The sequence below is a fragment of the Kwoniella botswanensis genome, chromosome 1, assembly GCF_036426115.1.
Source record: "Kwoniella botswanensis chromosome 1, complete sequence".
Lineage (NCBI taxonomy): Eukaryota > Fungi > Basidiomycota > Tremellomycetes > Tremellales > Cryptococcaceae > Kwoniella > Kwoniella botswanensis.
The window spans coordinates 2,491,917-2,516,820 of record NC_088599.1 but is presented as its reverse complement, the minus strand read 5'-3'; the positions used below and the strand labels follow the sequence as shown (position 1 = coordinate 2,516,820).

Below are 24,904 nucleotides of genomic sequence, written 5' to 3'. Positions count from 1 at the left end.
TCGACTCATGGACTTCACGACAGCAAATCAAGTGACCACGACTTTCTCTTTCAAATCCCACAATATCAATCTCCCATTATCCCCAGTCCTTATCTCGAATTCCCTCCTCTTATTCATATATATCCCATGGACACGCAGTACCTCACCAGAACTTATAGGTCTGTTTTCAACTAAATCATCAATCTCCTCGCTTTCAATCTGTTCATCTAATTTTCTCGCTTCATTAGGACTTAGAGGTGTTATTGGGTCGTTGGCAATCTTACTCTTGGACTTCTTGTATCCCTTTTCGCTTTGCGACTTATCAGGTCTCGAGCTTTGCCCAGTAGCGGGTCCTTCTGTTGCCCCAGATGACTTCGCTTTGTCTTCCTTGTATGCATGATGTATCGATCTAAGAAGAGTGGCTGCTCGATGACGGACATCTGATGAAAGGGTAGGCGACGCGATGATCGAAGCGACTGGTGGAAGTCAATGGTGATCAGCTTTTGACGTATGTTGGAAGCGGCACGTTGGTAGGGACGTGGTATAAGATCCTGATCTGGTTGGTAGAATATGAAGAAAGTTCAGATCATCTCACATACCTTCCCGTTGTAGTGCTGACAAACCACCTAGCTCCGCCGATAATTTATCGATAGCTCGAGGTAAAGCCATAGAGGCTGTAGTGAGAGCAGAAACAAGTCAGCTTCTCAGAGATTCATAGTATACGACAGGTAAGTAGGAAGTGGATGAGGTTCATTGAAGAGGTATTATCCGCTCACATATCTTAGCTATGGTGCCCGAGTTAGTGACCAAAGCACCTTTCGTAACTGTCAATCCTTTTGCTAAATACCCTCCCGCGACAGAAGCAGCTGCGATCTATAAAGTATGAAAATAATATCAGCTTCGTAGACCAAACTTCCAGACGTTCGGCAGCCAACTCACACCCTCCAAAGCGATAGCTTCCGGTATCAAAGCGGCACCAGCCGTTGCTGCAACAGCTCCAACCGCTATAGATAGCAATGCTATGGTGGCTGCTGATTTCAGTATCGAGTAGCGTGATTTTTTGGTGCCATCGTCTACTAATGCCTATAAGAGAGTAAGAAGAGTGATATTAGAGGGTAAATTGGTAGTAGTAAAATTGCCGAAAGCATGGATGAGATTTGAGGTATTTACTTACCTCCAGGGTGAACCATACCTTCCCAGGCTATGTGAGTCGTTCATTTGGTCAGCGCTTTGCTCTCTGCAACCGGGACAGACATCACTCACTTTGAGTTTGATGGTCTGTCCTGGCTGAACACTGTTCTCAAAGTGTAAAGCTGTAACCTGCTTCAAACATACGTTGAGCGGATGGGCTGTGTTGTTTGTTATTCGACAAGATGGCATGGTCGAGTGGCGAATAGTAGATTATCGGAAGGCTAGTTGATAATGGGACTCGGATCCAGTCAACTCTTGAAGACCTATGTAGCTGCTTCCGAGTAGCAGTATATGTGCACACAGGTCGATGGACAGTGAACACTTCAATAGATTGGTGCATATCACACCACTGCGTATAATCTTACGTTTCACCGACAATAAATGCGATGTTTCGTCTTGTACCCGGACTGCCTCCACCTTAAGCCACGTGTTCCCCCCTGTTGCCTGAAAAGCGCCGATCTTGGATTTGGTAAGGGGATGAGATCATAGCAAACCAAAGTGGGACCACTTTTCCCCTTGAATAATGTCTGTCATTCCAGTATTCCAGTCAGACCCGACTGTATATAAGAAACACATACATACATAGATCTCAATAGAAGTAGAATTTAGATATCGAACCCGTCTCTTGTCCCTTTTCAAGCATTGTCACACATCCGTACGCTTGCCCATATAACGGATAATATATCTCAACAGATAACATAACAGCACCAACACGTCGGAGAATGGTCCCACCACCTACTCGATCACCAGTAACAGGTAACCCCGTTCCACCCTACTACATCCACTCCGATACGTTGAATTTCCGAGATGTACACGGTCGATCACTTTTACTTCGAGGAGTGAACTTATCAGGATCAGCCAAGAACCCCAATGGACAGCCATCGCATATTAGACAGAACTTCTGGGAATCGGCAGAAGCGGGTGAAGGAGATTTCATGAATAACCCATTGAATCTTGAGGATGGTTCAGCCGATATACATCTAGCCAGATTGAGAGCATGGGGTTATAACATGTTGAGATACGTCTTCACATGGGAGAGTTTGGAGCACAAGGGTCCGAAACAGTATGATTACGAGTATATGGACTATATAATAAAGGTGTTGAGGAAATGTAAAGAATGGGGGTTTAGGGTGTTTATGGATCCTCATCAGGACGTGGTGAGTGAAGATCTCTTTTGCTGGCCATATTCATATACTTGAGAATCCATATGGAACTCTTCTATGATGAACGAGCTGATATGTCCTCCATCTACCATAGTGGTCAAGATTCACTGGTGGATCCGGCGCACCATTATGGACCCTCTACGCCTGTGGTATAGATCCTTACGGTCTCATGCCAACCGCATCAGCATACATACATTGTGAATGGCCCAATGCCGAGAACCCCAAACCAGAGGAGTTCCCAGCAATGATATGGGGGACGAATTATACTCGACTGGCTGGACAGACCATCTGGACATTGTTCTTTGCTGGTAAAACGTTCGCTCCGAAATGTATCATTGATGGCAAGAACATACAAGATTACTTGCAAGATCACTTTATCGACGCTGTCGGTACATTGGCGAAGAAGATAAGTGAAGAAGCGAGTGATCTCTTGGATGAATGTGTCATTGGATGGGATAGTGTGAACGAACCTGGAGAAGGATTGATAGGACACCACGATCTATCGAAGATCCCGGATGAACAGCAACTCAAGAAAGGACCAACACCCACGCCGATAGAAGGTATGCGATTAGGTGAAGGACAGCCTCAACAAGTTCAAATCTGGAATTTCGGTGCGATGGGTCCTTATAGAGGTGGACATGAGCTTATCGATCCGAAAGGAAGAAAGCTGTGGTTAAGTAAGGAAGATGATGAGAAGAGAGGTGGTGGGAAATGGGGTTGGACAAGAGGTGAAAGCTGGGAGATGGGCAAGTGCAGTGAGTGTCACTTTTCAAACGATTTAGTGCCCTGGGAATTTTTGTTGATGTGTATGAGCTTTTAGTCTGGGCACAACACGGTGTATGGGATCCCACTACTGGCGCGCTCTTACAACCCGATTACTTTGTCACTTCACCCGAAGATCCAGCCCATGAAGTCGAATTCGTCGCCGATTTCTGGTCCTTGCATTGGTTATCCTACTCCTCTCGAATCAGAATACATCATCCCGAATCAATTCATTTCATTCAAGCGCCCGTACTGAAACAACCACCCAAATTACCCAAATCGTTCCTCAAGGACAGGGCATGCTCATCACCGCATTTCTACGATGGGTTGACGTTGATGACCAAACATTGGAATTGGTTTAACGCCGATGCGATAGGTGTGATAAGGAAGAAGTACTGGTCGATCGTCCAAGCTGTTAGAGTTGGTGAACAGAATATAAGGAATATGGTTCAAGGTGAACTGGGAGTATTGAAGCAGGACACGGTAGATATACTTGGTAGTTATCCGACATTGATAGGAGAAATTGGTATACCTTATGACATGGTAAGCAATTCATCTATGATTAGCGCGCATGTTGGAGTAGAAAACTGATTGGGGAAATTTTTACGTAGGATGGGAAGAAAGCTTATGGCTATGTCGATGGTGGAAGAGGAGAAGGTGATTACTCCAGTCAACAAAGAGCACTGGACTGTTCGATGAATGCCTGTGACGGACCCAACTGTTTGAATTATACGATTTGGAACTATGTTCCTGATCATTGTCACGAGTGGAGTGACAACTGGTGAGTCTGGCTTGATCGAGTCATTTTCCCGATATCATTCTGTCATGAATGCCAGTATCCGGGCTAATGTGCTGTTGTCGTACGGTAGGAACGGTGAAGATCTCTCATTATGGAGCAAAGATGATATGCCTCGAGAAACTTTCCATGACGAATCGAAGTCTTCTCCCGTAATCAACTCATCCTTATCTATTCCCACTTCCTCGTCGACCACTTTAGCCGTCTCTCGATCGACCACACCCAAAGTACCATTCACGCTAGAGTCGATTTCAGCCGGCGATATTCCACCTTCGTTGATTCTTGATGGATCACGAGCCTTATCAGCTTTCTGTAGACCCTTCCCAATCAAAACCGTCGGTGTACCCGATCGAATCGATTTCGACATTGCCACCACCACGTTCAAATACGTCGTCAGGGTGAAATCCAACGATATAGCTTCGGATCAAATTGCGACGGAGATCTACGTACCTTACGTACATTACGCATCGAGCTTGGGATTGGAAACATCAGATGTCGATCTAGGAGGAGATAATTCAAGATTGTCTTCTAGAAATTCATCAAGTCTATCCTTGATCAACGGAGACGATAAAGATAAAAGGAATGGTACTTCAACTGTCAGATCGGTCAATCCATCCATCAGGAACAAAGATGATATCAATCTCGAATTAGATATCGATGTGAAGGTCACTCATGGTAGATATGAGATAAATGGCCAGACGTTGACTTGGTATTATGATGTTCCGTCCACATCGGTAGAAGAGAAATATGAGATTCAGATCAAAAGGAATGGAGGAGCATTAAGGAAAGATGTAGGATTTGTCCAACAGGGTAGTTGGTTTGATGTATGTCCAAGTGGTTGTGTAATTGCTTAACCACAGCCCCTGTTCTCCGATATTCGAATTGTATAGCATTGTACAGATTGTATAATCTCTGTCATTCACTTGATTCCATTTTATGTGTGTATGAATGGGATGGATGTTGATATATTCCCTCTTTTCATGATATAGGTCTTACGTGAGATACAAAGAATATCAGGTAGTTTCGCGGTCTAGAATGGAAGATCAACCAGGGTAGCATCAGCGTCAGCATGGCATGTTTAGGATGGGGCATGCAGAAGTTTTTGCCAAAGATTGCCCTTTATGCTGTTCTCTAGCAGGATAGACGCACCATATTTGGATATCCGGGAACAGCATAGACCACAGATCTCGGCGCGGGCACCAATGGCAATGCATCGTCTATGCTGTTCTCACATAACCAGAGTGGGGATTTGAGAAATCTGGATTTGGGACTTGCATAAGGCTGGGTCACATTTTCATACATGATCGGATAGCTAATCAAGCTCAGTAACTGCACTACATCCGGGTCGAGCTCTTTTTCCATCTGTAATTGTGTGTGATGGAGTCAGCTTTACGCCAGCGGGAGAGGCATTCCGGCAATTACGCCGTTGTGCTGTTCTCACGAATAGCCACTTTCATTTCAACGCCTTCGCTACGCAACATATAGCATCTTCATCTCATGTGCAGTAGTTTCGAAAAGCTCACCTTCCGAGACTTACAAGGTCAGCGTATAGATTACATAGAATTCTCAAGTGTATATACACTCAAAGGATGCAATTGCGTGTGGGCAAGCCTTTTTCCCTGATTCCTCAAACGAGCATAGGCGTGTCAGACAAGAGTCAGGTTGCACGGATGGGCACAGATCAACCCATAAGTTGATGTTTTATTTCCTAATCCTTAATTTTTAACTTCTATTCGATACCGATATGCAGTTGTAGACTTCATAAGCCATCACTCGTCATGGCTTTCTATCCTTGTGCTATCGCCAACTGCATATTCGACACCCTCGTATACGAGAATAGCTGTTACGCTTGTCGACAACGATTCTGCTTTCAACACTACCGGCATCCTCTACACGAATGTTCACTGGGTAAGGGCAAGGGCACGATTGGTCTACGTCACACTCTTGACGAAGAATATGAACCCGAGGTGCTTATACCACACTCTATACCTAGCCAGGTGTATAGAGTATGGCGTGAGAGCTGATCGATGTGTATCTATAGGTGACTCAACTTCTTAGCTGTCTTGATGTCGACTCAATCAGAACTGAAGTCGAGCTACTTCGACCCGGTCATCAAGTAGCCACTGTCCATCTTCCAGTGGATTGGGAGGATTTAGCATGTAGCTACATGCAAGGGCAGTCCAACTTTCACATCAAGATCGATTTCCAAGATGATGTCAGCTGGTTTTTGCGGATCAGACGACGACTATCCCGAAATTATACCGACGAACCACTGAAGCTGGACATAGCAAGCGAAGTCGCAACTATCCAAGCACTGCAATCGGCGGGAGTGGCTGTACCTAATGCTTATGCAAGGCCCTCCAATAGTCGAGGTGAGTCTCCTCCTGATTTGCTGTGCAAGTCGAATGAACGACTGACTCAGATCACAGTTCATCCTAAAGTCATATACTGCTATCAATCGATGATACCTGGAGCAGCCTGGGCTCCCTTCTACCATCGAAATGAAAGATCTCAACCACTATCGGACCCTTCCATTAATCACGTCAAAAGCCTCGCCAAATGGTTTATTAACATGGAAAAAGCCAAGTTCGATAAAGTAGGAAGTATAACCTGCCAGAAAGACGCTACAGGGTTTGCAGTCGGTCCAAGTATCGATCGATACCCATACCATTACGCACGGCCTTACTTCCTGGGTCTTTTCCATACCTCAGCAGACAGGTGGATCGCTACCATCGAAGCTCGCATTCAGATGATCCTGGAAAGGAGATATGGTAGTCATGAGTTCGAATTATGGATGTACCTTGCTCTGTTGGAAGCTAAAGAGCTGGTGAGAGGGTGCGAGGAGATGCGACGAACCGGTCCATTTTTCATCAAGCACGACGATGACGAATATGATCATATTAGAGCGAATGAGGAAGGCGAAGTGACTGGAGTGATCGATTGGGAATGGTGAGTCACCCAAGCCCTGTTCAACCTATGTATGATTCAGCTGAATTGAATGCAATCTTCACAGGTCATACACTACCACGAAGTATGAAGCATTCATCTCACCTTCAGGATACCTACCCGATGAATTCTTTCAAGGAACGAATGATTCTTTGTCCACACTCGAGACGGCACTCATGGAAGCATACATCTCATTTGAACGACCTGATTTAGCGGACTGCGTCAAGAACGGGAGGAAGTACCACCGACTGAACGATATGCTCAAGTGGATGATGTTCGTCCCAGCTCATCTCGACGGGTTGTATCGAGCCTTTAACGAAATACCTGACGCAACACCTACTAAGACCCAAACAGTACAGGAGCGCGTCCTTGAGCTCGTTGAGAAGTATAAGGATAATGCAGGACTTAAGTACTTGTTGGAGAACCCACTGCCTAGATTCCCAGTGGAAGATGTGTTTGTGCCTGCGGAGATTCCAGGAGGTAGGAGGAGAAAGAAAAAGAAGACACTCCAGGTAACAACCGAAGACGGTAAGTTGCCGACAGTTAGCAACGGCGAATTGCTTTCTGGTACTTCTCATGATGAACAACCTATCGATAGAGAATAACTAATCATGTGTCTCTCTATGAACATCTCATATGCATGATCATGAACATGACGCGAGGTGATAATAGATTTCAACAACATGCAAAAGGCATGGCAACATGCCCTCCTGAGACCAATGCCCAGCATGTATGGGTGCTGGAGCAAGCTTGACTGCATGGAGCAATGGTGTCCATCTCGACACCATTTTGCAGTGATGACACTCTTTAAAGTTTCTCCCTTGTACGATTCGAGCTTGATGCGCTTGTTGTGACCGGTTAAAGGGTTGGTATGCTTCGCGGAAGCGGTAAATTCCTTTCCCTTAGAGCTCTCGCTTTCTCTTCCTTTGCCACCTTCTTAGCTAATGCTCTTTCAATCTTCCTATCCTCGGCAGCTTTAGCAGTCTGTGGGGGACAATTGTCAGTATAATCCTTATCACAACTATTCAATCCGGATAGGTTGCAGACTTACCTTAGCACCATGTCTAGCAGCACACAACCAACTCGACACTTCTCCCGCTGTCAAGCTCCCCACATCGATTTTCTTGCCGTACAAATCTACCTCTCTATTTTGGCCTCTATCATCCAGTAACGAAGTTGGATCATCTGCTCCTTTAAGCTTTAATAGTAATCTGATAGCCTTCTCCGAAGCTGGTTTACGTCTCCACGATGCGTATTTCGACAATCTACAATCCGAATCATCAGCAGGTATAGTGATTGGGATGAACTAGAATGCTCACTGTAAGTATGAATCCCTGCCCAAGATCCTCTCTATATATTTGTCACCAGTCTGTAAAGCCCTTTCCAATTCATCCGCATAACCTACAGTCTTCACCCTTCCGAAAGGTGATCTCGATCCTCTAGGACCAGCGAGCTCGGGTGGGATAGCACTCCGGTAAGTGATAGTATATTTGGCTTGAGAAGTGGGTGATGAAGGATCGATCGCGAGATATCCGTTACCTGTACAGCGTTATGTAAGTCAAACAGAGGGGAAGCTAAAGCATGATTCGTCCTACAGACTCACCCATTGCCTCTAGGATATATTTCCCTTTACCGCAAGCGACCCATGCATTATTACTTGCTTTATCGACTAGTGGCCTACTATCACCAGCTAGTCGGAACGGATTGTCCTGGTCGATAAACGTGATCTTATAGTCACCCTGAGCATGATCACCTGACATAGAGGAACACAAAGATAAGCCAAATTGCTGATGAATAAGAGGTTCCAAGAATTAGTCTAAAACTCACTAGGTTCCTCCTGTTGCGACAGTTGAGTTTCCCCTCTTTCCCTCTCCTGCTCCTCCTTTTCCTCATGTGATAATCCCCATAAAGTAGGAGATACCAACATTCCTCCAGCTTTATTGACATTATCCACTATATCTATGATATGACAATCTTGTTTACCAGTCTCGGGAGATAGCCTCAATCCCCTTCCTACCTGTTGCATAAATCAGCTAATTTGTTTGTAGGACTTGTACCTAAAAGGAAGAGAGACATACCATCTGCGCCAGTAAATTTCGGCTTTTGGTCGGTCTAGCTAGTATAATACAATCGATCTGTCAACAGGGGCAACATACATCAGCTCCACATCTCAGGTTTAGGCGATAACTTCTACCGACCTGAGGAATATCGGCACCTTCAGTCAATACTTCACAATTGATCAACACAGGAAATTCTCCTCTCCCAAACGCTAAAACAGTCTGCTTCCTGATCTCGGGCTTAGAAAGCGAAGATATGGATCGAGCATCTATTCCGGCCTGTCTGAACGTGTCCGTCAACTCCGCTACGTGGTTAAGGTCAACACAGAATATTAAGGTTGATCGTCTGTCGGCTATAACGTACATATACGTTCGATTCATTAGCCTACAAATACAGCCATGTGCTGTTGATGTTGGGGTGTGTGGACAATACCAAGTAAAAAGGGGGAAGTCACTCACAAGCTTTATGTAGATAGGTTCCAACTATTAAATCCCTAATCTCTTGAGTATTCAATTTACTAGCCAAACTACTAGTCTTATAATCCCCTTGGTCGTTCTCCTCGACACTTTCTAGGTCCAATTTAGCATGAACCGTTGTCGATCTAGCAGGTGATAGCCAACCATCTTCCAACATTTCTGAGATATCCCGATGAAAGACGATTTTCTCAAATACTGCACTGAGAGCTAATTGATCTGGTCTCGAGAAAGTCGCCGAAAAGCCTATTATAGGTACATTCATCTTGTATAGTGGAGATGTGGATGATATTGGTAGGACTGATGGAGGAATTTGGACATTGTGGTTGAAATAGTGCAGTAGACGTAGATATCTAACGAAGTATGAAAGATTGATCAATTGCATCAGCATGAGTACTGTAAGAATGCTATAGATCGACGAGATTAGATTGAACACCCCGAGAGGCAGGTAAGCGAGACAGTCTGTTACTTACGAGTGTGCAGCAGCATGGTGAGCTTCGTCTACTATGACCAACTGGAATTCCTTGGGGTTAAATTTGGCCAATCGGTCGAGGTTGTTGAGGGTCTGATAAGTAGCTATAGTGCTATGTATACAGGTCATTTTTCTTTGCTCTCAAAGACCGAAGCTTGGGACTTGATCTCACTCACACATCGGCATTACCACTAGCTACTCTTTTCGACTGTTCGACCTCTACTGTCCAATCTTTACCCAGGGTCCTCTTCGCTGCTTTTTCAGATTGATTCGCTAACTCCACACTTCCCACTACAATCAGTGTTTTTCCTCTACCACTTGGTTCTTTAATTGTATCTGATGAGTTAGGTGCATTCGGAATCCTGGAGCTGATCAATGGTATGAGATGCATGAACATTGTTGTCTTCCCACTTCCTGTCGGTGAGCTGACGCCAATTCGTGTTAATCCGCTTGACAGAGCTTCGAGACATGCTTGGATTGCATGGGCTTGATAAGGTCGAAGGGTGACTCCACTAGCTCCGGTTACTAACGATACATTGCCCGTGGCGTTCCTAGTACTTGAGGCCGCTAGTCCATCCTGCCGTATGGAAGTCGTGCTTGTGAATGACCTTGGGTGAAATACGATCGAAGGGACGGATGAATGTCCGATATATTTTGGAAGGATCAACGGGATCACAAGGTGTCCTTTCGAAGTGCTTCTGATTCGATTTATGGTACTCAGAGCATGTTTGCGCATATGAAGAGGAAATATCATGGTACCATGATGATGAGTTATGGTTGAAGAAGAATAAAATGAGAAGAAATCAAAAAGAGTTTCGTTTCACTTTTCCGATGGTAAAGTGGACGCGTCTGGTGGAGGTCAAAGCTCGTATAGATATCTATTTCAGTAAAGAGAACAGCATAGAGGTGAATCCCACTTCCACCTGCTCGAACGTTAGCTGGCTCTGTGGTGTTCTCGCAAGCCCAAATCATGGTTCCATAATCAATCGAGAATACTGTTGTGTGCTTGATCATTTGTGGTCTACCGATGACGTCCAGACTTCTATAGTGTTCCCTGTATTCAGCAGAGTTGTTGCGCTTGTGCAGAGCAATTATCATTTCGACACAAGTTTACCTGAATTACCTATTTTTACATGGCCAGTAAGTAAATAAGTCAAAGCTCGTGCTAGCGTCAGCCAGTGGACAGAATCAGATCCTCATGATCGGCTTTCATCTCTGCATGCCTTTCCTTGGAGCGCTGTCCCGACGGCGCGGACTGCGTTCAAACCTCGTCCCTCATGCATGATTCGCAGTTCATTCTAGCGTTTAATCCCCTCCAAACGTGAATCGAACACTATGATCGGGTGTAATCGGATCATGGAATGGTGTGTGAAGTGATGCGTGAGATGTGGAGTCCCGGTGAATTGTTAACCGGAGAAGATGAACACTCACACGGGGCAACCGATCCGATACATCGTCGACCCCACATCCACATCCACATCCATCCCATCTATTTAAACGACTGTCATCATCATCGTCAGTTCGCCTCTCCCCTGCGACCCTTGTCAACAACCAAATCAAAGATTAGGTCGAACATCAATCAAGAACCGAAAGAACCATAAGATGCCTCAACCACCACTTGATCTCAACAAATACCTCTCCACCCCTCTTCCTCACTTGAGAGAACAATATCCTCCTGGAACGGGTGGTACCGGTCCTAGAGCAGAGTTCAGTGGGGATCTGAAAGGTGTGCAGGAAATTGAGAATTTCGATGATGAAGTGACCAAGTGTGAGTACCAATTGCATCCGCTCCTGATGCGATGCGCTGGACTGGGCATCACCTTCGACTTTGTCAGCTATTCACTAAAATCCATTCCCTTGTTCCGAACGCAGACTTCAAAACTCTCCCTTCAGAGCCTATCACCCCTCATCCCCACTACAAATACCCCAAATTCGTAGCTGCTCTCAACACCATACCTAACCCACTCAAAACTCCAAGTGACTTACAAAAGGGTAGGTCTACCAGGTACGACCATCAGAAGGACGGTTTGAGCTGATGTCGTGTATTGTGTGACCGTAGCGCTCTCGTCGATCCCTCTTCTAGCCACCTCGTCGGTTCTCACTGCCCTCGATTCCGACCCTGAAGACTTCAAGTTTGTCTATGATGCTCAAGCGCTCGATAGAGCAGGGTACGAGTCTGATGGAGGCGTCGACGGATCTGGTGAATCTAAACCACTCAAACCGGATTATGTGACCAAACCTTGGACTTTCAAGTTCAACAAATCTCCTTTGGGTGAGTTCATATGTGTCATTCTGCTCTCTGTGATTTACGAGCTAAGGAAGAGAGGATGGGTAGCTAATAGCCCTTTTAATGTACAGGATCTGGTGAATTCCTCCTTACCAAAGGCGGCTCAGACGATGTCAAACTCGTTGTTCGGACTATCAACTCATCTGCATTCACCTCAGCAGATTGGAAAGAATACATCGTAACTGTGAGTGATCTTCTTGGTCAGCTTCCAGATTGTCCTCTATCAGACGAGCTGACATAGCCATCTTTCTTGGGCATAGGGTCCATACAAATATAACACCAAATCTAAAGCCTCATGGTATTGGTCCCGATCTTACAACGCCGCCAAGCGATTAGGATGTCATTATTATGTTTTGACAGATTGGCAAAGATGGACTTTCGGTTATTTCAATGAAGATCGAACACACGGTTGGACTTCGCCTATCTTAGAATACGATGCGGAGAAACCTAGTGTATTGCAAGCTTTGTTATTCTGGACTAGGTGCGTTTGACATTCACCTCCACACTGTGATACGGTAGACGCATAATGCTTACGATCCACCGTTCGTGTTCTTGTAGATCCGCAATTGGTGCAGAGAATGGATACAAACCTACTCAAAAGGACGTATCTTCCTTACCGGAATTGTTCCCTGCGAACCCCGCACGAAGAATCTCTTCATCGGGAAACAAACCTCATCAACCGAGAGATGAACGAAAACCCAGAAAGGCCAATGAGAGCGATATCGAGGAGAGTGATGCCGAAGATGCTTCTTAATTACTGGGATAGTATTCACCCTCAACTCGGATCAAAAGAATGACATGTATCGGTACTGTAGTTTGGATTCTCCTTATGGTATGAGGAAGTAGATTTGATATCTATATATTGATTACTTATTGTTCTCATGCACCTTGTCTTGTCTATGCAAATAACATGACAACTCCGTCAATTCATTATGCACAGATAAGAGTATACATTGTGATTTTACTGGTTGATTAAGATACTTTATCAAGATAGATAAGATGAGATCGATAATGGATATACAACAAACAGTATATGTTAATCTGAAATATGTATGTGTATATTGATAAATATTGACGGTGTAAGATTCTCCACTGAATTGATATTCCGAGAATTTTGATCATGTTATATACAGTTTGTTTTCCTTTTGTATAATTTTCTTTTATCGTTCACTACACTTACTTCCACTCCAAATTATATGTCTAGCCGGCCTCGCAATTATAAGCAAGCATCACTCGGTCTTGACTGTTCTCCTAAGCAAATAAGAAGTATCGCGGAAAGCAGTATTTATGTGATGTCAGGTAGTGTCCAGTATTCTACGATTCCATCTATCATTACTAAATTTTGATTTTTGATTTTTGATCTTCTGTCTGTTTTCTTCTTCTATTAGATCTACAATTCCTATTACCTCTTGCTCCTGATTGATCTCTCCAACGTGTCTGCATCTACAAGGGAGAGGTGTACTGACCTCCCTACCCAACAGCTCTTCTACTTTTCAGACTCTTCTTAACACCTTCTAAAGCTTTCCCAACCCAATCTTCGTTCTCCTTTCCATCGACTAAACCAGCTACCAGCCCACCAACTAACGTATCCCCGGCACCTGTCGTACTGACAATCTCATCTTGTGCAATATCAGGCGGTAGATAATGCTTTAATACAAGATATTTCCCTTGATGAGTCTTACTGCCAATATTGTATACAATACCATCACCACTATGGCGGGTGATGCGAGTAGGTGAAGGGGCGAGTTCCAAATGGATCAAGCCTTTACTGGAGACTTTCAGCCAGAAGCTCGAAATGAAAGGCAAAAGTCGGATCATTTTCGGTATTATCCCCTGTTCTTTTATCCATTGTCTGTCGGGTTTGCTAAGCCAGTTATCCACTTTACCTCTCCATTCGTAACCGAGATTCAACGAGTTTATATATTCCCAAGATCGACTTTCGATCTCTTCTGACCTTTCTGAAAGTGTACCGACAAGGTTATAGAGATGGTCGAGCTCAAGGATGTTAGGTGAGATATTGGTCAAGGGTCTTGGATGAGTACGTGAGGCAGGTAATAAAGATAAGAGGGAGGAAGTGAGTCGAGGAATTTTGGGTAAAGACGTAGGATCGCAAAACGCTACAGCAGACGATTGTCGTCAGATCAGCATATCATACGACATCAACAGGAGGTTTGGTAGATAGATAAGCCCACTCGGTATATTCAGCTGTGTACAGGTCTTGAGAATAGTTCGTACCACCTCTTCAGTGAGATTGCAATCGAAAACGACCATTCTAGGGGATCGTTTTCGAATGGTCTCTTCGATCTACCAGTCGGGGAAGAGGCGCAGAGGTCAGAATTAATTATAGATCTTTGATCAACTCTAGCAGAACTATTGACTTACAGTGACAGGAGACAAGATTTCCACGATACCCATATCAGCGACTCCAGCAACCAGATCTCCATTCTTTTCCAGTGTCAAGCTACAAACCGCCGTGGATTTCCCTGATCTTCCAATCAATCCATCAGTTCTCAGTCCGGCAGCAGTCAGTTCAAGCATCAATAATTTGCCAAATGAGTCCGGTTCCTCGCTTTCCGTATCTTGTTGAATTCCAACGGATTGACCGTTCATTATAATGCCGTTATTTTGAGGATGCTGGTGATGAGATGTAGGGATGAAAGCTGGGTTAGTCCCAAAAGCCGAGACAAGCTGAACAGCATGGTCAGGTAGAAGATTCTGAGCGGCTTCAGCGATATTTCTTCCTACTCCTCCTGGAGAGACGAAGACTGTCCCCGGAGTAGTCGTTCGAGGTTCCAATGTTCGTGGTGAAGTTGAGGTGAGATCGATTGCTGCTGATCCAAATACCAGTACTAATGGATTGGGTAAGTGGATTTTGATAGAAGGTGTAGGGATGACTGCTGTCTTGGTAGATTGAGTAGGTATGGTGGTATCCTCAGCTCGTTCCTCAAGTTTTGTCTCGGGCGTTTGACCAATTTCTTTAGGATGAGTAATAGTGCTTTTATCGTGAGAGCTCGGCGGAGAATAAAGGTACCTCAATGCATCCCCTTTTTCCGATTCTAATTGGTACATCTCTGAAAGTTTCGCAGCTACTTCTGCGCCGATTCGAGCGTTGTTCTCAATGAGGTTGACATCTATACGTGGGTTGTGAGCTCACTCAGCTCGAGTGTCTTGCGGTGAAAGACTCACTAAGACCTAAAGCTTTACCGCCAGTCAACTCTCCTACCCTCTTCAGCAACCATGGTGTGACTTCTTTCCCTCGCTTGTCAATCCCTAATTCCACGCTCTCTCGTACCGCTTGTTCAACCGATTTCTGAACTTCTGCACCAGCTTCGGCATGTTGAGACGGAATGGGTACACCAAAAAGGGTGGAAAGTTTGGTAGGAAGTGAAAGTTGGGTATCTGGGACAGACAAAGTATGATCAGCTCACCTTGGACTCTTGACTAGACTGTGTATGTATCTTTGTGTGAAGCTGGTGAAAAGCTCACATATCAATCTCGCTGCTGCATCGGCATCACCGACTCTCCACGGGCTCTATCAAATGGCAAACAGGGAAATCTCACATCAGCTTTTTGACACTTCATACTACGGTTGCTGAATAAGGTCTCACCTGACATCCAGAAGACGGTGTGTAGAAAGCAGGAAAGTCCTGTTTGTCTCCATAAGATGCTACGCATACACCTTGTGTTTCGAGTACTTCCAATGTTCGAGGTATATCGAGAATGGATTTTGCACCTGCGCAAAATACCGCCATAGGTGTTCGTCCAAGTTCGAGAAGATCGGCTGAGATGTCCATGCCTATGGATGTATGAGTGTTAGCATCGACTGTTCAAGGACAAAGACGACGATAGACCAACTACCAAACAACAATCACTCTAGGCGAGAACGACAAGAGAAACGTCTACTCACTACTTTCAGCACCCCTGTGCACCCCACCGATCCCACCCGTCACGAAGATCTTGATACCAAGACTCTCAGCGATGTACATCGTACCAGCTACTGTCGTTCCACCAGTCTTCTTAAGCGAGATGACTGGACCCAAATCCCTTCTCGAGACTTTGACAGCTCCTTTCGAAATCTTCGATTGGGGATCGGATAATTGAATCATTTCAGATTCAGTCAAGCCGACATGTATCTTCCCGTTGATGAGGGCGATCGTAGCCGGGACTACACCTTTCGATCTGATTATCGTTTCCACTGAACTAGCAGTGTTCAGATTGGTAGGATGGGGCATTCCATGAGTGATGATAGCACTTTCCAATGCTACGATGGGTTTTGAGGTCGCTAAAGCATCGTGAACTTCCTCTGATATTTGAAGTCGATCACCCTGAAACATTTTGATAAATAATGATCAATTACTAGGTACAAAAGAGGAAGATTAGGGTTATGTTAAAAAGATAGATAATTGATGGATTGATTAGAGAAGGAAATGGAAAGGGAAAAGAAGGTAGAAATGGAAAGGGAAAAGAAGGTAGAAACGATGGATTGATGGAGAAATTAGAGTTACATACCCATGATTGTTTACCTCTCGTGAGATTATATATACTTCTCCTGCTGACCGTCTCCAGTAGCGGGCGAGACAGCTTGTTAAAGCTCAACCCTCTTCCCTTCCCTCTCAGTACTCCTCGAGCCAACATTGACATGTCTCACAGCTGACCTATCGTGACCCTCGTTCCTCTTTGATGGGTGCTAAGCGAGCTCCGAGTCCTTTGGGGTGTCTCACTCGTCGTGATGAGCGTTGTCGATGAGTCTGCTGATGACGATGACCGGAGAAACGGTGGAGTGAAAGAAGAAAGAGATCAACAATATCGATAGATCAAAGAGGTCCAAGCTCGATATATGTGTTTACCCCGCATTTACTTCCACGTGGTGAGTGAGAGTGGGCTTACCCCACATCAGTTGCCGTTTCTCCCGGACCGATTGTTGACGATTGATCAGGTTCAGATGCTTGGACACAGCTTTCAATCTTGCATCCTTCTTCTATCTCACTGCAGCGATATATCAAACATCACGTAGATGTCATTCAGAACATACGAGCAAGGTCTCAAACAAGCCACTGTAAGCTGAATGCACTCAATGTGCTTGTATAAGCTGACCATTTATCGACAGGATCAAGCGAATAAAGCTATCCAAATCGAATCCTCCTTATCCACCCTATCACCATTGATATCACCTTTACATACTTTACAAAAGGCCTTTCCAGCATATATCTCAGCAGCAGAGCTATATTCGCACTTACTCGCCTCGTCCTTGGTACCGTCAAATGAGGTTCCGAGTATAAGGAAGAAATGGAGGTTGGTATTGGAAAGAGCCGAAAAGATCAAAAATCGAATCGAAAGTTTAGGAGGACAAGTGGGAAAGGTGGAGATAGGAGATGAAGGCGAAGAATCGGCTGTACTTAGAAGAGGATCAAAAATCAATAGCATTGAGGTCCCACTGTGGACCGGAGAACCGAGTGAGGGTGATTTTAGAGATAGGTTCGTTGATGATAGACAACCTGAATTAGCGGAAGAGCAGCTGAAACATGATCCAATATGGAAGGAGGTACCTGCAGAGGCATGGTCCTGTGATAAAGATGGAGACAGATGGGTATTGAAGCAGGGGCCGGTTTCGGATTGCTCGGTTGTGGCTGCTATGGGAGTAGGGTTGGAACATGACAGACATTTCGGAAACAGTGTAAGTCTTATTTCAGGCGATGCTACCATTCCTTACCATACGTTGAACTAAGCACTCATACGTTACGTGTTCATCAATAGCTTAATAGAGTGAATCTTTATCCAAAGTCTGAGGATGGACGGTTCAGGAGATCTGAAACGGGCAAACATGTATTGAAATTACTGTTAAATGGTGCATGGCGAAAGGTGAGTCGGAGTCGGCTGATCTGCTGCCAGACTGTGCTCTGCTTGTTAGCTGACAATCATCCAAGGTGGTATTCGATTCCCTCCTTCCCCATACACCCGACTCGAAACCACTGTATACGACATGCCATCCCGCGAGCTTTTCAGATGCAGAGCGATCGACGTCGATCGGTGTCCCATGGATACCTCTCGCTCTGAAAGGATATTTCAAAGCTTTCGGTGGATATTCTTTAAGAGGTAGTAATCCCGCACCGGACATATATGCATATACAGGCTGGATACCTGAGCGTGTCAGCCTGAAGGAAGGGTTTCAGAGGGAGAAGGAGTGGAAGAGGATATATGAAAGATGGCAGAGAGGTGAAGTCATGGTCAGTCTTGGAACAGGAGAAAAAGTGACGGACAGCCTGGTCAAGCTCCATGCTTATGGAGTAGTTGGTGAGCTGTCACATCAGATCTGACTTGACACTTAGCTGATGCATTCTGTTCCCCAGCTCTACGGCAGGAGGGCGTCGAACGGCTAATGGACGTCTTCGATCCTGGTGCCACTGCGTTCACGATGACATGGGACCAGGTTTGCTCAGAATTCGAAGCATTACATCTGAATTGGAAACCAAATCTTATGCCAGTCGTCGCAACAAGACATTGGTAAGTGAGCCATACCCCTTGATACTGTGCGCCGCTGGTACGAACTGAACTTGAAACTTGCACTAGGTCATGGCCGAAGCCAAAATCTTACTCTTCAGATTCGACCCAACCGACTGTCATCGCCAATCCGCAATACCGTCTGAAAGTCACATCGAATGCTTCTGACAGCCAGGAGATATGGATACTACTATCTCAACACATAACGAGCAAAGATCGACCGCTGGATGACATCGCTCTTCATGTGTTTGAAGAGTATGATTATGGTGGGAAACCGGGAAGGTTGATAAAGCCGGAAAGGGCAGATCAAACGGTGAATACCTGGTCCTACCCTCTTGACCTAATGTGCATATTTGGAGCGATTGTGAGGGGAGCTGATGACCAGTGCTTCCCTCTAGAGTCCCTACGCCAACGATATGAACATCCTTGTTCGATATACATTACGTCGGCCCAACTCGTCTATACTGGTCATTCCAGCGCGCGATAGGGGTAACTTTCAAACAGGATTTTCACTCAATGCATTTGCTGCGCAGGGATCTACCTTGACATTGGAGAGAATAAGTCACTCGATGCCTTTCTCTCAAGTCATCTCGGGATCTCTCAATAGTCGGAATGCAGGTGGCCATCCTGGTTATCCATCTCATATATTGAATCCTCAGTATAAGGTCATACTGAAACCACCACCGAGAGGTGGAAATATCGAAGGAAGAATAACACTGCAGGGGGACAAGGAGAGAGCTTGGAATGTGAAGTTACTTTGGGGGAAGGGAGAAATGGTATACGAGTGAGTCTGACACCTTTTGCATCACTACGTTTGTTGTTCATTGAAAGGCGTCATGTAGTGTTAGCGAAGATAAGGTGGTTGCCGATACTGGATCTTACTCGTATGGGATGGCGTACTGTGATATCTCGTCTGTCAATCGTGAGTAATTATTGGTCGACAGTATTAAAACTATTGTTTGCTGAAGCTATGAGTGCAGCGGGTACCTACACCCTTGTAGTCTCGTCTTTTGAACCCAATCATACGGGTCTATATACCTTGTCTTTTGAATCTACAGCCCCAGTGGATATGATCATCATCCCACGTGAAGGGGCAGGTATGTACAGTAGGATTGTGAATGGCGCTTGGTGAGCTTGCAGTATATGGCGTCGTTGGGTATCAGCTGACTCCTTTCATAGGACGGAAGTGTCTGCTGGAGGTAGACCTAGTTTAGGTGGGTATGATCGGAATCCAAGGATGGAAGTGATATTGCCCACACCTGGGAGCATCTTGTATGTGATAATCTTCGCTTGCTGTACCCTTCTGCCCGGCTGACTAGGCTCGAATTAGATCTCGTCTATATCTCCCTACACCTTCTTCAACCCCAATAAACCTAACCATCTTCCGCCGAGGCACTGGTGGGGGATTGGGCGAACAAATCAGTACGACAGGTCCATACGCCGATACATTGAGTGGAGTATCCACAGGTAAAGTCAAATTGGACCAAGGTCTATATGTGTTTGTTCCTTCATCTTATGAGCCGGTCAAAAGCAAATGGGTATTGAAGATTTGGTCGGATGTAGCTATAAGTGTTGAGCCATTTGTAACATCATAGAAACACATGCATAAGCTTAAGTCATGTACGTGTCGAGATTGTAAGAAGCGGTTTTCGGGTTAAACCACGATATCATTTTTACCGAGCCCGCGGCTTTGGAGCTTTCAGGCTCCGAACAATCTTCAATTCAACTCAAACCACAACGTAAGGCTCGCTACTGGAATATTGAAGGACAAGCTAGAGCACGATAGAGCGGGAGCAGAGCGCTTACGCTTAAATATCTGAACTGAACGGTGAATTGTCAAATCCGGAAACCCGTACGTGCTGTAAATGGTTGTGTGTCACGTGATGTCACTGGAACCGGCAATCCCGTCAATCTGAGTCTAGTACTCGTTATCTTGGTAAATTCAGCAGGGAGTAGGCGTGAATTCATCCATATAAATACAAGTGCTACCGTATGAATCCGATGCTCCCTTTCTCCTTTCTTTCTTCTTCTTTGAATTCTTATCCTATACTATTCAGAAAAAAAAAAAGACGGAAAAAGTTTAGTGTATTAAATAAAAATGACTTCTCAACTTGCCTCTTTTAAAGTTCCCGTCATTGACAATGAGCCAATGGTGAGTTTCTTTGTTGCCAGACATTGGGCGAGGTAGCTGATGACGCTTCCATGGATTAGAAAAATTACGCTGCTGGCAGTGAGGAGAGGAAGGGGTTGCAGGCTGCCGTTGAGAAGATGCTCAACAGTGCTCCTTACGAAGTCCCATGTGTGATCAACGGGAAAGAGGTGAGCTCATTTACACTCCATCGCCCCAGTCCTGGCGAGCAGAAGTACTGACGAGATATACGGTGTTGATAGGTTAAAACCGGTGATATCCAATCACAACCTATGCCTCATGATCATGCCAACCCCTTGTGTACCTACCATGCCGCTTCGAGCGAAGATGTCAACCAAGCTATTGAAGGTGCCTTAGCCGCTCGACAATCATGGGAAGAGATCCCCTGGGCCGACAAAGCTGCTATTTTCCTTAAAGCCGCCGACTTGATCGCCGGTAAATACAGATACGAATTGATGGCTGCTACCATGCTTGGTCAGGGTAAAAACGCTTGGCAAGCTGAGATCGACGCTGCTGCTGAGGTGAGTTGAAATGTTTCATTTCTTAAACTATCGGACTGTTGACCATCGAAGAAGTGTTAAAGGACATAAGCTAATATATCCTGATAAAAACTTAGCTCTGTGACTTTTTGAGATTCTCAGTCAAATACGTCGAAGAACTCTACCAACAACAACCTCCTAGAAACTCCCAAGGTGTCTGGAAGTGGGTTTATAGTCCTGGACAATCTTTTCTCTCGCAATATGGATGACTGACCTGTTCCTTTTTCCACTATTTAGCCGAGTTGAGTTCCGACCCCTTGAAGGCTTCGTCCTTGCTGTCACCCCTTTCAACTTCACTGCCATTGGTGGTAACCTCGTTGGTGCTCCCGCTATCGTTGGTAACGTAATCGTCTGGAAACCATCCCCAATGGCTACCTACTCCAGCTACATCGTCCACAGAATCTTCCTCGAAGCCGGTATGCCTCCATCCGTGATCCAATTCGTTCCCGGAAACGCACCTGAAGTTGTCAAACAATGTATCGACCACAAAGCCTTTGCTGGTTTACACTTCACTGGATCTACCCAAATCTTCCGAAAATTGTGGAAGGACATCTCTAACAACCTTGACATTTACCGAGGATACCCAAGAATCGTTGGTGAAACCGGTGGAAAGAACTTCCACTTGTACCACTCATCCGCCGAGATCAAATCAGGTGTTCACCAAGCTATCCGAGCAGCTTTCGAATACTCTGGTCAGAAATGTTCAGCCTTATCTAGATGTTACGTCCCATCTTCATTATGGAACAATGGATTCAAAGATCAATTAGTTGACGAGACCAACAAGATCACCGTCGGACCATGTACCGAATGGAACCACTTCACTGGTCCTGTCATTGGTCGACCCGCTTTCGACAAGATTACCTCCATCATCGAACAAGCTAAGAAAGCCGGTGGTGAAGTTATTGCCGGTGGTGAATGGGATGACTCCAAAGGTTATTTCATCAAACCTACCGTTATCGTCACCAAGGATCCTAAATCTATTTCTATGACTCAAGAGATCTTCGGTCCAGTGTTGACTGTATACGTATATGAAGATTCGGAATATGACAACTTGCCTAAATTGATTGAAGATACTACCGAATACGCTTTGACCGGATCGATCTTCGCTCAAGAACGTGCTGCCTTGGTATCTGCCGCTCACAAATTACGGAACGCCGCTGGAAACTTCTACATCAACGACAAATGTACTGGTGCCGTTGTTGGGCAACAGCCTTTCGGTGGTGCTAGAGCTTCGGGAACAAACGATAAATCAGGTTCTATCGCTATTTTCTCGAGATTCGTTTCAATGAGATCTATCAAGGAGAACTTTATCGCTCCTCAGGATCACTACTACCCTTCCAACTTCCTTTAAACGAGTCAAGGGGCTTTCAGTAATTATATTGTTTGGGATTTTCGTTCAGGTTCAATTCGACTCTTTGACTTGAGAACAACATGTTGTCTTAATTTAATAATCTCCTTGATTAGGGTCACAACAAGATATACCAAACATTCATAGATAGATATATGCATATTTGATAGCATTGTAACTTATTGAAACCCGTCCGAGAGTGCCTATCATCTACATAAGAGGTATCAAAGACTGAGGAAGTATTTGCAAGGGATAAATTCCGATAAAATACATCACATCGTGCATAGTTCAAACTCATGCCAGAATGCTAATCAAAAACAATCTTGTTCGCTTTCGGAGCATCTGCCGGTACAACTCCCATCTTCTGCTTACGCAACCTCGCAGCTTCCCATGAAGGATGTAGATTCTTCTTCTCTTCTCTGGGTGGTTGTTGGTGTTGCTGTGGTACCACCGTCGACTTGGGTGCAGAGGCGGATCCATTTGGTATAGACGGTTGTCCACTCCTTGCACCCCATCCACTATCTCTACCTTTCATATGATCCGGTCTACCTCGCTTGTCAGCCTCTCGTTTGGCCTTGGCAGCTTGATAGGCCTCTTCATCCGCTTTGGCTTTCACAACGTGTTTAGCACCTTTACCATATTTCTTTTCCCATATGCTGAGTAGTAGATAGATTGAAAATTAGCTTTGCTCCCTGATACAACGAATGTATTTGTATAGATACTTTGGACTATGACTCACGCTTGTCTAGCTCTCTGACCTCTTCGATTCTTCCTCTCCTTAATGTTCTTCCCTATCACTCCATTGGGATCCAGATCATCATCTGGATCACTATCACCTTCATCACCCCTTGTGAATCCAGCCGCTAAGGAAGGTAAGAACATTGACGATGTTATATCGCCTTTGGGTATCTTCTCAGCTTTCGGAGGCTTTTCTTTGAGTTGTGGGGGAGCAGGTGTAGGTTTCGATTTCTTGCTTGGTAAGATGGGAATAGCATCTTCATCTGATATATCCTCTTCTTCCTCCTCGTCGGATTTATCAGATTCACCGCCGATTGAACCGGATTCCCAGCCAGCTTCATCGGCTGCATAATCTTGTTGAGCCAGACCCTCATCCTCCGATTCTTCACCTTCGTTCTCAGAGGCAGATCCGACTACCATCTCTTGTCTTCCCTCAATCACATCTCCATCAATACCTTCATCATCGCTATCATTTTGTCTCTTCTTTCCGCCTCTCAGTACTGAGATCCCCTTGCTTTCCTTCTTGGCATGATGTACCAACTTGGCCCCTTCTTCACCTACTATCCAACTGACAACTCCCTTAACCGCTTCGGCGACATTCTTCGCGCTACATAGTCGGTTTTCCACTTTGGCAACCAATCCTGCAGTACTGGAAGTAGATGTGCTGGTGGTTTCTTGAATAGTAAGGAGATCGAGGATGGATCTTGGGAGGGAGCTGGCCTTGAAAGAGGGATGTTTACGGAGTTTGACAAGGAGATGGGATTGAGCGAGAGGATGAAGTTGAATATCCTATTTGGGACGAAATCGATATATCAGCTGGATGAGCACAGCCACTAAGTATCAGCTGTTCACAAATTGAGCTTACATGCAAGATCTTGAGTTGGCCTTCTAGATCAGATACTTCAGCTTTGGTATCGGGTTTGGTCCTACATCATCATTAAATGGATTTTAGCACAAATCAATAAATTTGCACAATCAGATCGAAGGATTTACCTGAGAAACTTGATTTTCTTGATCAGTCGTCTAGTCTCAAATGTTTTGGCTTGCTTGAAGGTAGGATGAAGGGATTTGAGTGCTTGTGGCTATATAACGAGCATCAGCAATTGCAATGGCGTGACCCCATCAGTTGCAATAAAGGTCAAGCTCACTATTCGTTTAGTCGCTTGTTCAACATCGACCCCTTTGTTCTCAGGATCAATACCGATAGAAGCACCCTGGACAGCTTGAACAGATGATTCAGCGATGATGGGATTTTCTGCTACAGTTTCTGCCTTCTCTGCGTCTTGTTGAGCCTATGCAGCGTACATCAGGTTCACTACGATTTTGGCAGGAGTCTGGGAAACGACTGTTGGCTTACTAGAATAGCTAAACGTTTTCGCTCTTCCCTCTCTTTGCCTGTCCTCTTCCGTTTTCTACTACCTGCTAAGGCTTCATTTGCTGACGACGGTGCGAACATACTATTGGAGCGAACTTTTGTATGATATTTGGCGATGTAAGGGGGCAAG

The 24,904-nt window shown here is 45.1% G+C and overlaps 9 protein-coding genes across 9 annotated transcripts; 5 read left to right on the top strand and 4 right to left on the bottom strand.

The window, feature by feature from the left end:
* Positions 1-27: 27 nt before the first annotated feature.
* On the bottom strand, positions 28-1,359 carry L199_000970 (uncharacterized protein; the record flags this gene model as incomplete). The annotated part of the gene is made up of 6 exons (XM_064886727.1): positions 28-455; positions 579-653; positions 756-852; positions 919-1,062; positions 1,154-1,180; positions 1,243-1,359. The coding sequence occupies 6 exons, from the start codon at positions 1,357-1,359 to the stop codon at positions 28-30; spliced, it is 888 nt and encodes a 295-aa protein (XP_064742799.1).
* A 533-nt stretch (positions 1,360-1,892) lies between these two features.
* L199_000969 (uncharacterized protein) lies at positions 1,893-4,745 on the top strand (the record flags this gene model as incomplete). The annotated part of the gene is made up of 5 exons (XM_064886726.1): positions 1,893-2,327; positions 2,428-3,088; positions 3,154-3,638; positions 3,707-3,876; positions 3,965-4,745. 5 exons carry the CDS (start codon positions 1,893-1,895, stop codon positions 4,743-4,745), a joined length of 2,532 nt encoding a protein of 843 aa, XP_064742798.1.
* A 924-nt stretch (positions 4,746-5,669) lies between these two features.
* L199_000968 (uncharacterized protein) lies at positions 5,670-7,442 on the top strand (the record flags this gene model as incomplete). The annotated part of the gene is made up of 4 exons (XM_064886725.1): positions 5,670-5,858; positions 5,933-6,263; positions 6,321-6,840; positions 6,905-7,442. 4 exons carry the CDS (start codon positions 5,670-5,672, stop codon positions 7,440-7,442), a joined length of 1,578 nt encoding a protein of 525 aa, XP_064742797.1.
* A 253-nt stretch (positions 7,443-7,695) lies between these two features.
* Positions 7,696-10,576, bottom strand: L199_000967 (uncharacterized protein; the record flags this gene model as incomplete). The annotated part of the gene is made up of 10 exons (XM_064886724.1): positions 7,696-7,821; positions 7,889-8,102; positions 8,157-8,376; positions 8,441-8,590; positions 8,665-8,854; positions 8,916-8,972; positions 9,036-9,247; positions 9,354-9,721; positions 9,842-9,952; positions 10,017-10,576. 10 exons carry the CDS (start codon positions 10,574-10,576, stop codon positions 7,696-7,698), a joined length of 2,208 nt encoding a protein of 735 aa, XP_064742796.1.
* An 866-nt stretch (positions 10,577-11,442) lies between these two features.
* Positions 11,443-12,881, top strand: L199_000966 (uncharacterized protein; the record flags this gene model as incomplete). The annotated part of the gene is made up of 6 exons (XM_064886723.1): positions 11,443-11,608; positions 11,713-11,832; positions 11,900-12,112; positions 12,199-12,311; positions 12,388-12,608; positions 12,686-12,881. 6 exons carry the CDS (start codon positions 11,443-11,445, stop codon positions 12,879-12,881), a joined length of 1,029 nt encoding a protein of 342 aa, XP_064742795.1.
* Positions 12,882-13,597: 716 nt separating this feature from the next.
* Positions 13,598-16,461, bottom strand: L199_000965 (uncharacterized protein; the record flags this gene model as incomplete). Its single annotated transcript, XM_064886722.1, has 7 exons — positions 13,598-14,244; positions 14,320-14,431; positions 14,510-15,258; positions 15,314-15,526; positions 15,614-15,659; positions 15,736-15,923; positions 16,035-16,461. The coding sequence occupies 7 exons, from the start codon at positions 16,459-16,461 to the stop codon at positions 13,598-13,600; spliced, it is 2,382 nt and encodes a 793-aa protein (XP_064742794.1).
* Positions 16,462-17,141: 680 nt separating this feature from the next.
* Positions 17,142-20,220, top strand: L199_000964 (uncharacterized protein; the record flags this gene model as incomplete). The annotated part of the gene is made up of 11 exons (XM_064886721.1): positions 17,142-17,183; positions 17,235-17,801; positions 17,882-17,986; positions 18,052-18,418; positions 18,475-18,628; positions 18,695-18,938; positions 19,024-19,409; positions 19,468-19,547; positions 19,606-19,753; positions 19,805-19,897; positions 19,956-20,220. The coding sequence occupies 11 exons, from the start codon at positions 17,142-17,144 to the stop codon at positions 20,218-20,220; spliced, it is 2,451 nt and encodes an 816-aa protein (XP_064742793.1).
* Positions 20,221-20,723: 503 nt separating this feature from the next.
* Positions 20,724-22,664, top strand: L199_000963 (1-pyrroline-5-carboxylate dehydrogenase; the record flags this gene model as incomplete). The annotated part of the gene is made up of 5 exons (XM_064886720.1): positions 20,724-20,777; positions 20,837-20,944; positions 21,017-21,295; positions 21,391-21,476; positions 21,551-22,664. 5 exons carry the CDS (start codon positions 20,724-20,726, stop codon positions 22,662-22,664), a joined length of 1,641 nt encoding a protein of 546 aa, XP_064742792.1.
* A 304-nt stretch (positions 22,665-22,968) lies between these two features.
* L199_000962 (uncharacterized protein) lies at positions 22,969-24,855 on the bottom strand (the record flags this gene model as incomplete). The annotated part of the gene is made up of 6 exons (XM_064886719.1): positions 22,969-23,317; positions 23,401-24,188; positions 24,265-24,325; positions 24,393-24,481; positions 24,548-24,691; positions 24,757-24,855. 6 exons carry the CDS (start codon positions 24,853-24,855, stop codon positions 22,969-22,971), a joined length of 1,530 nt encoding a protein of 509 aa, XP_064742791.1.
* Between the last annotated feature and the right edge of the window lie 49 nt (positions 24,856-24,904).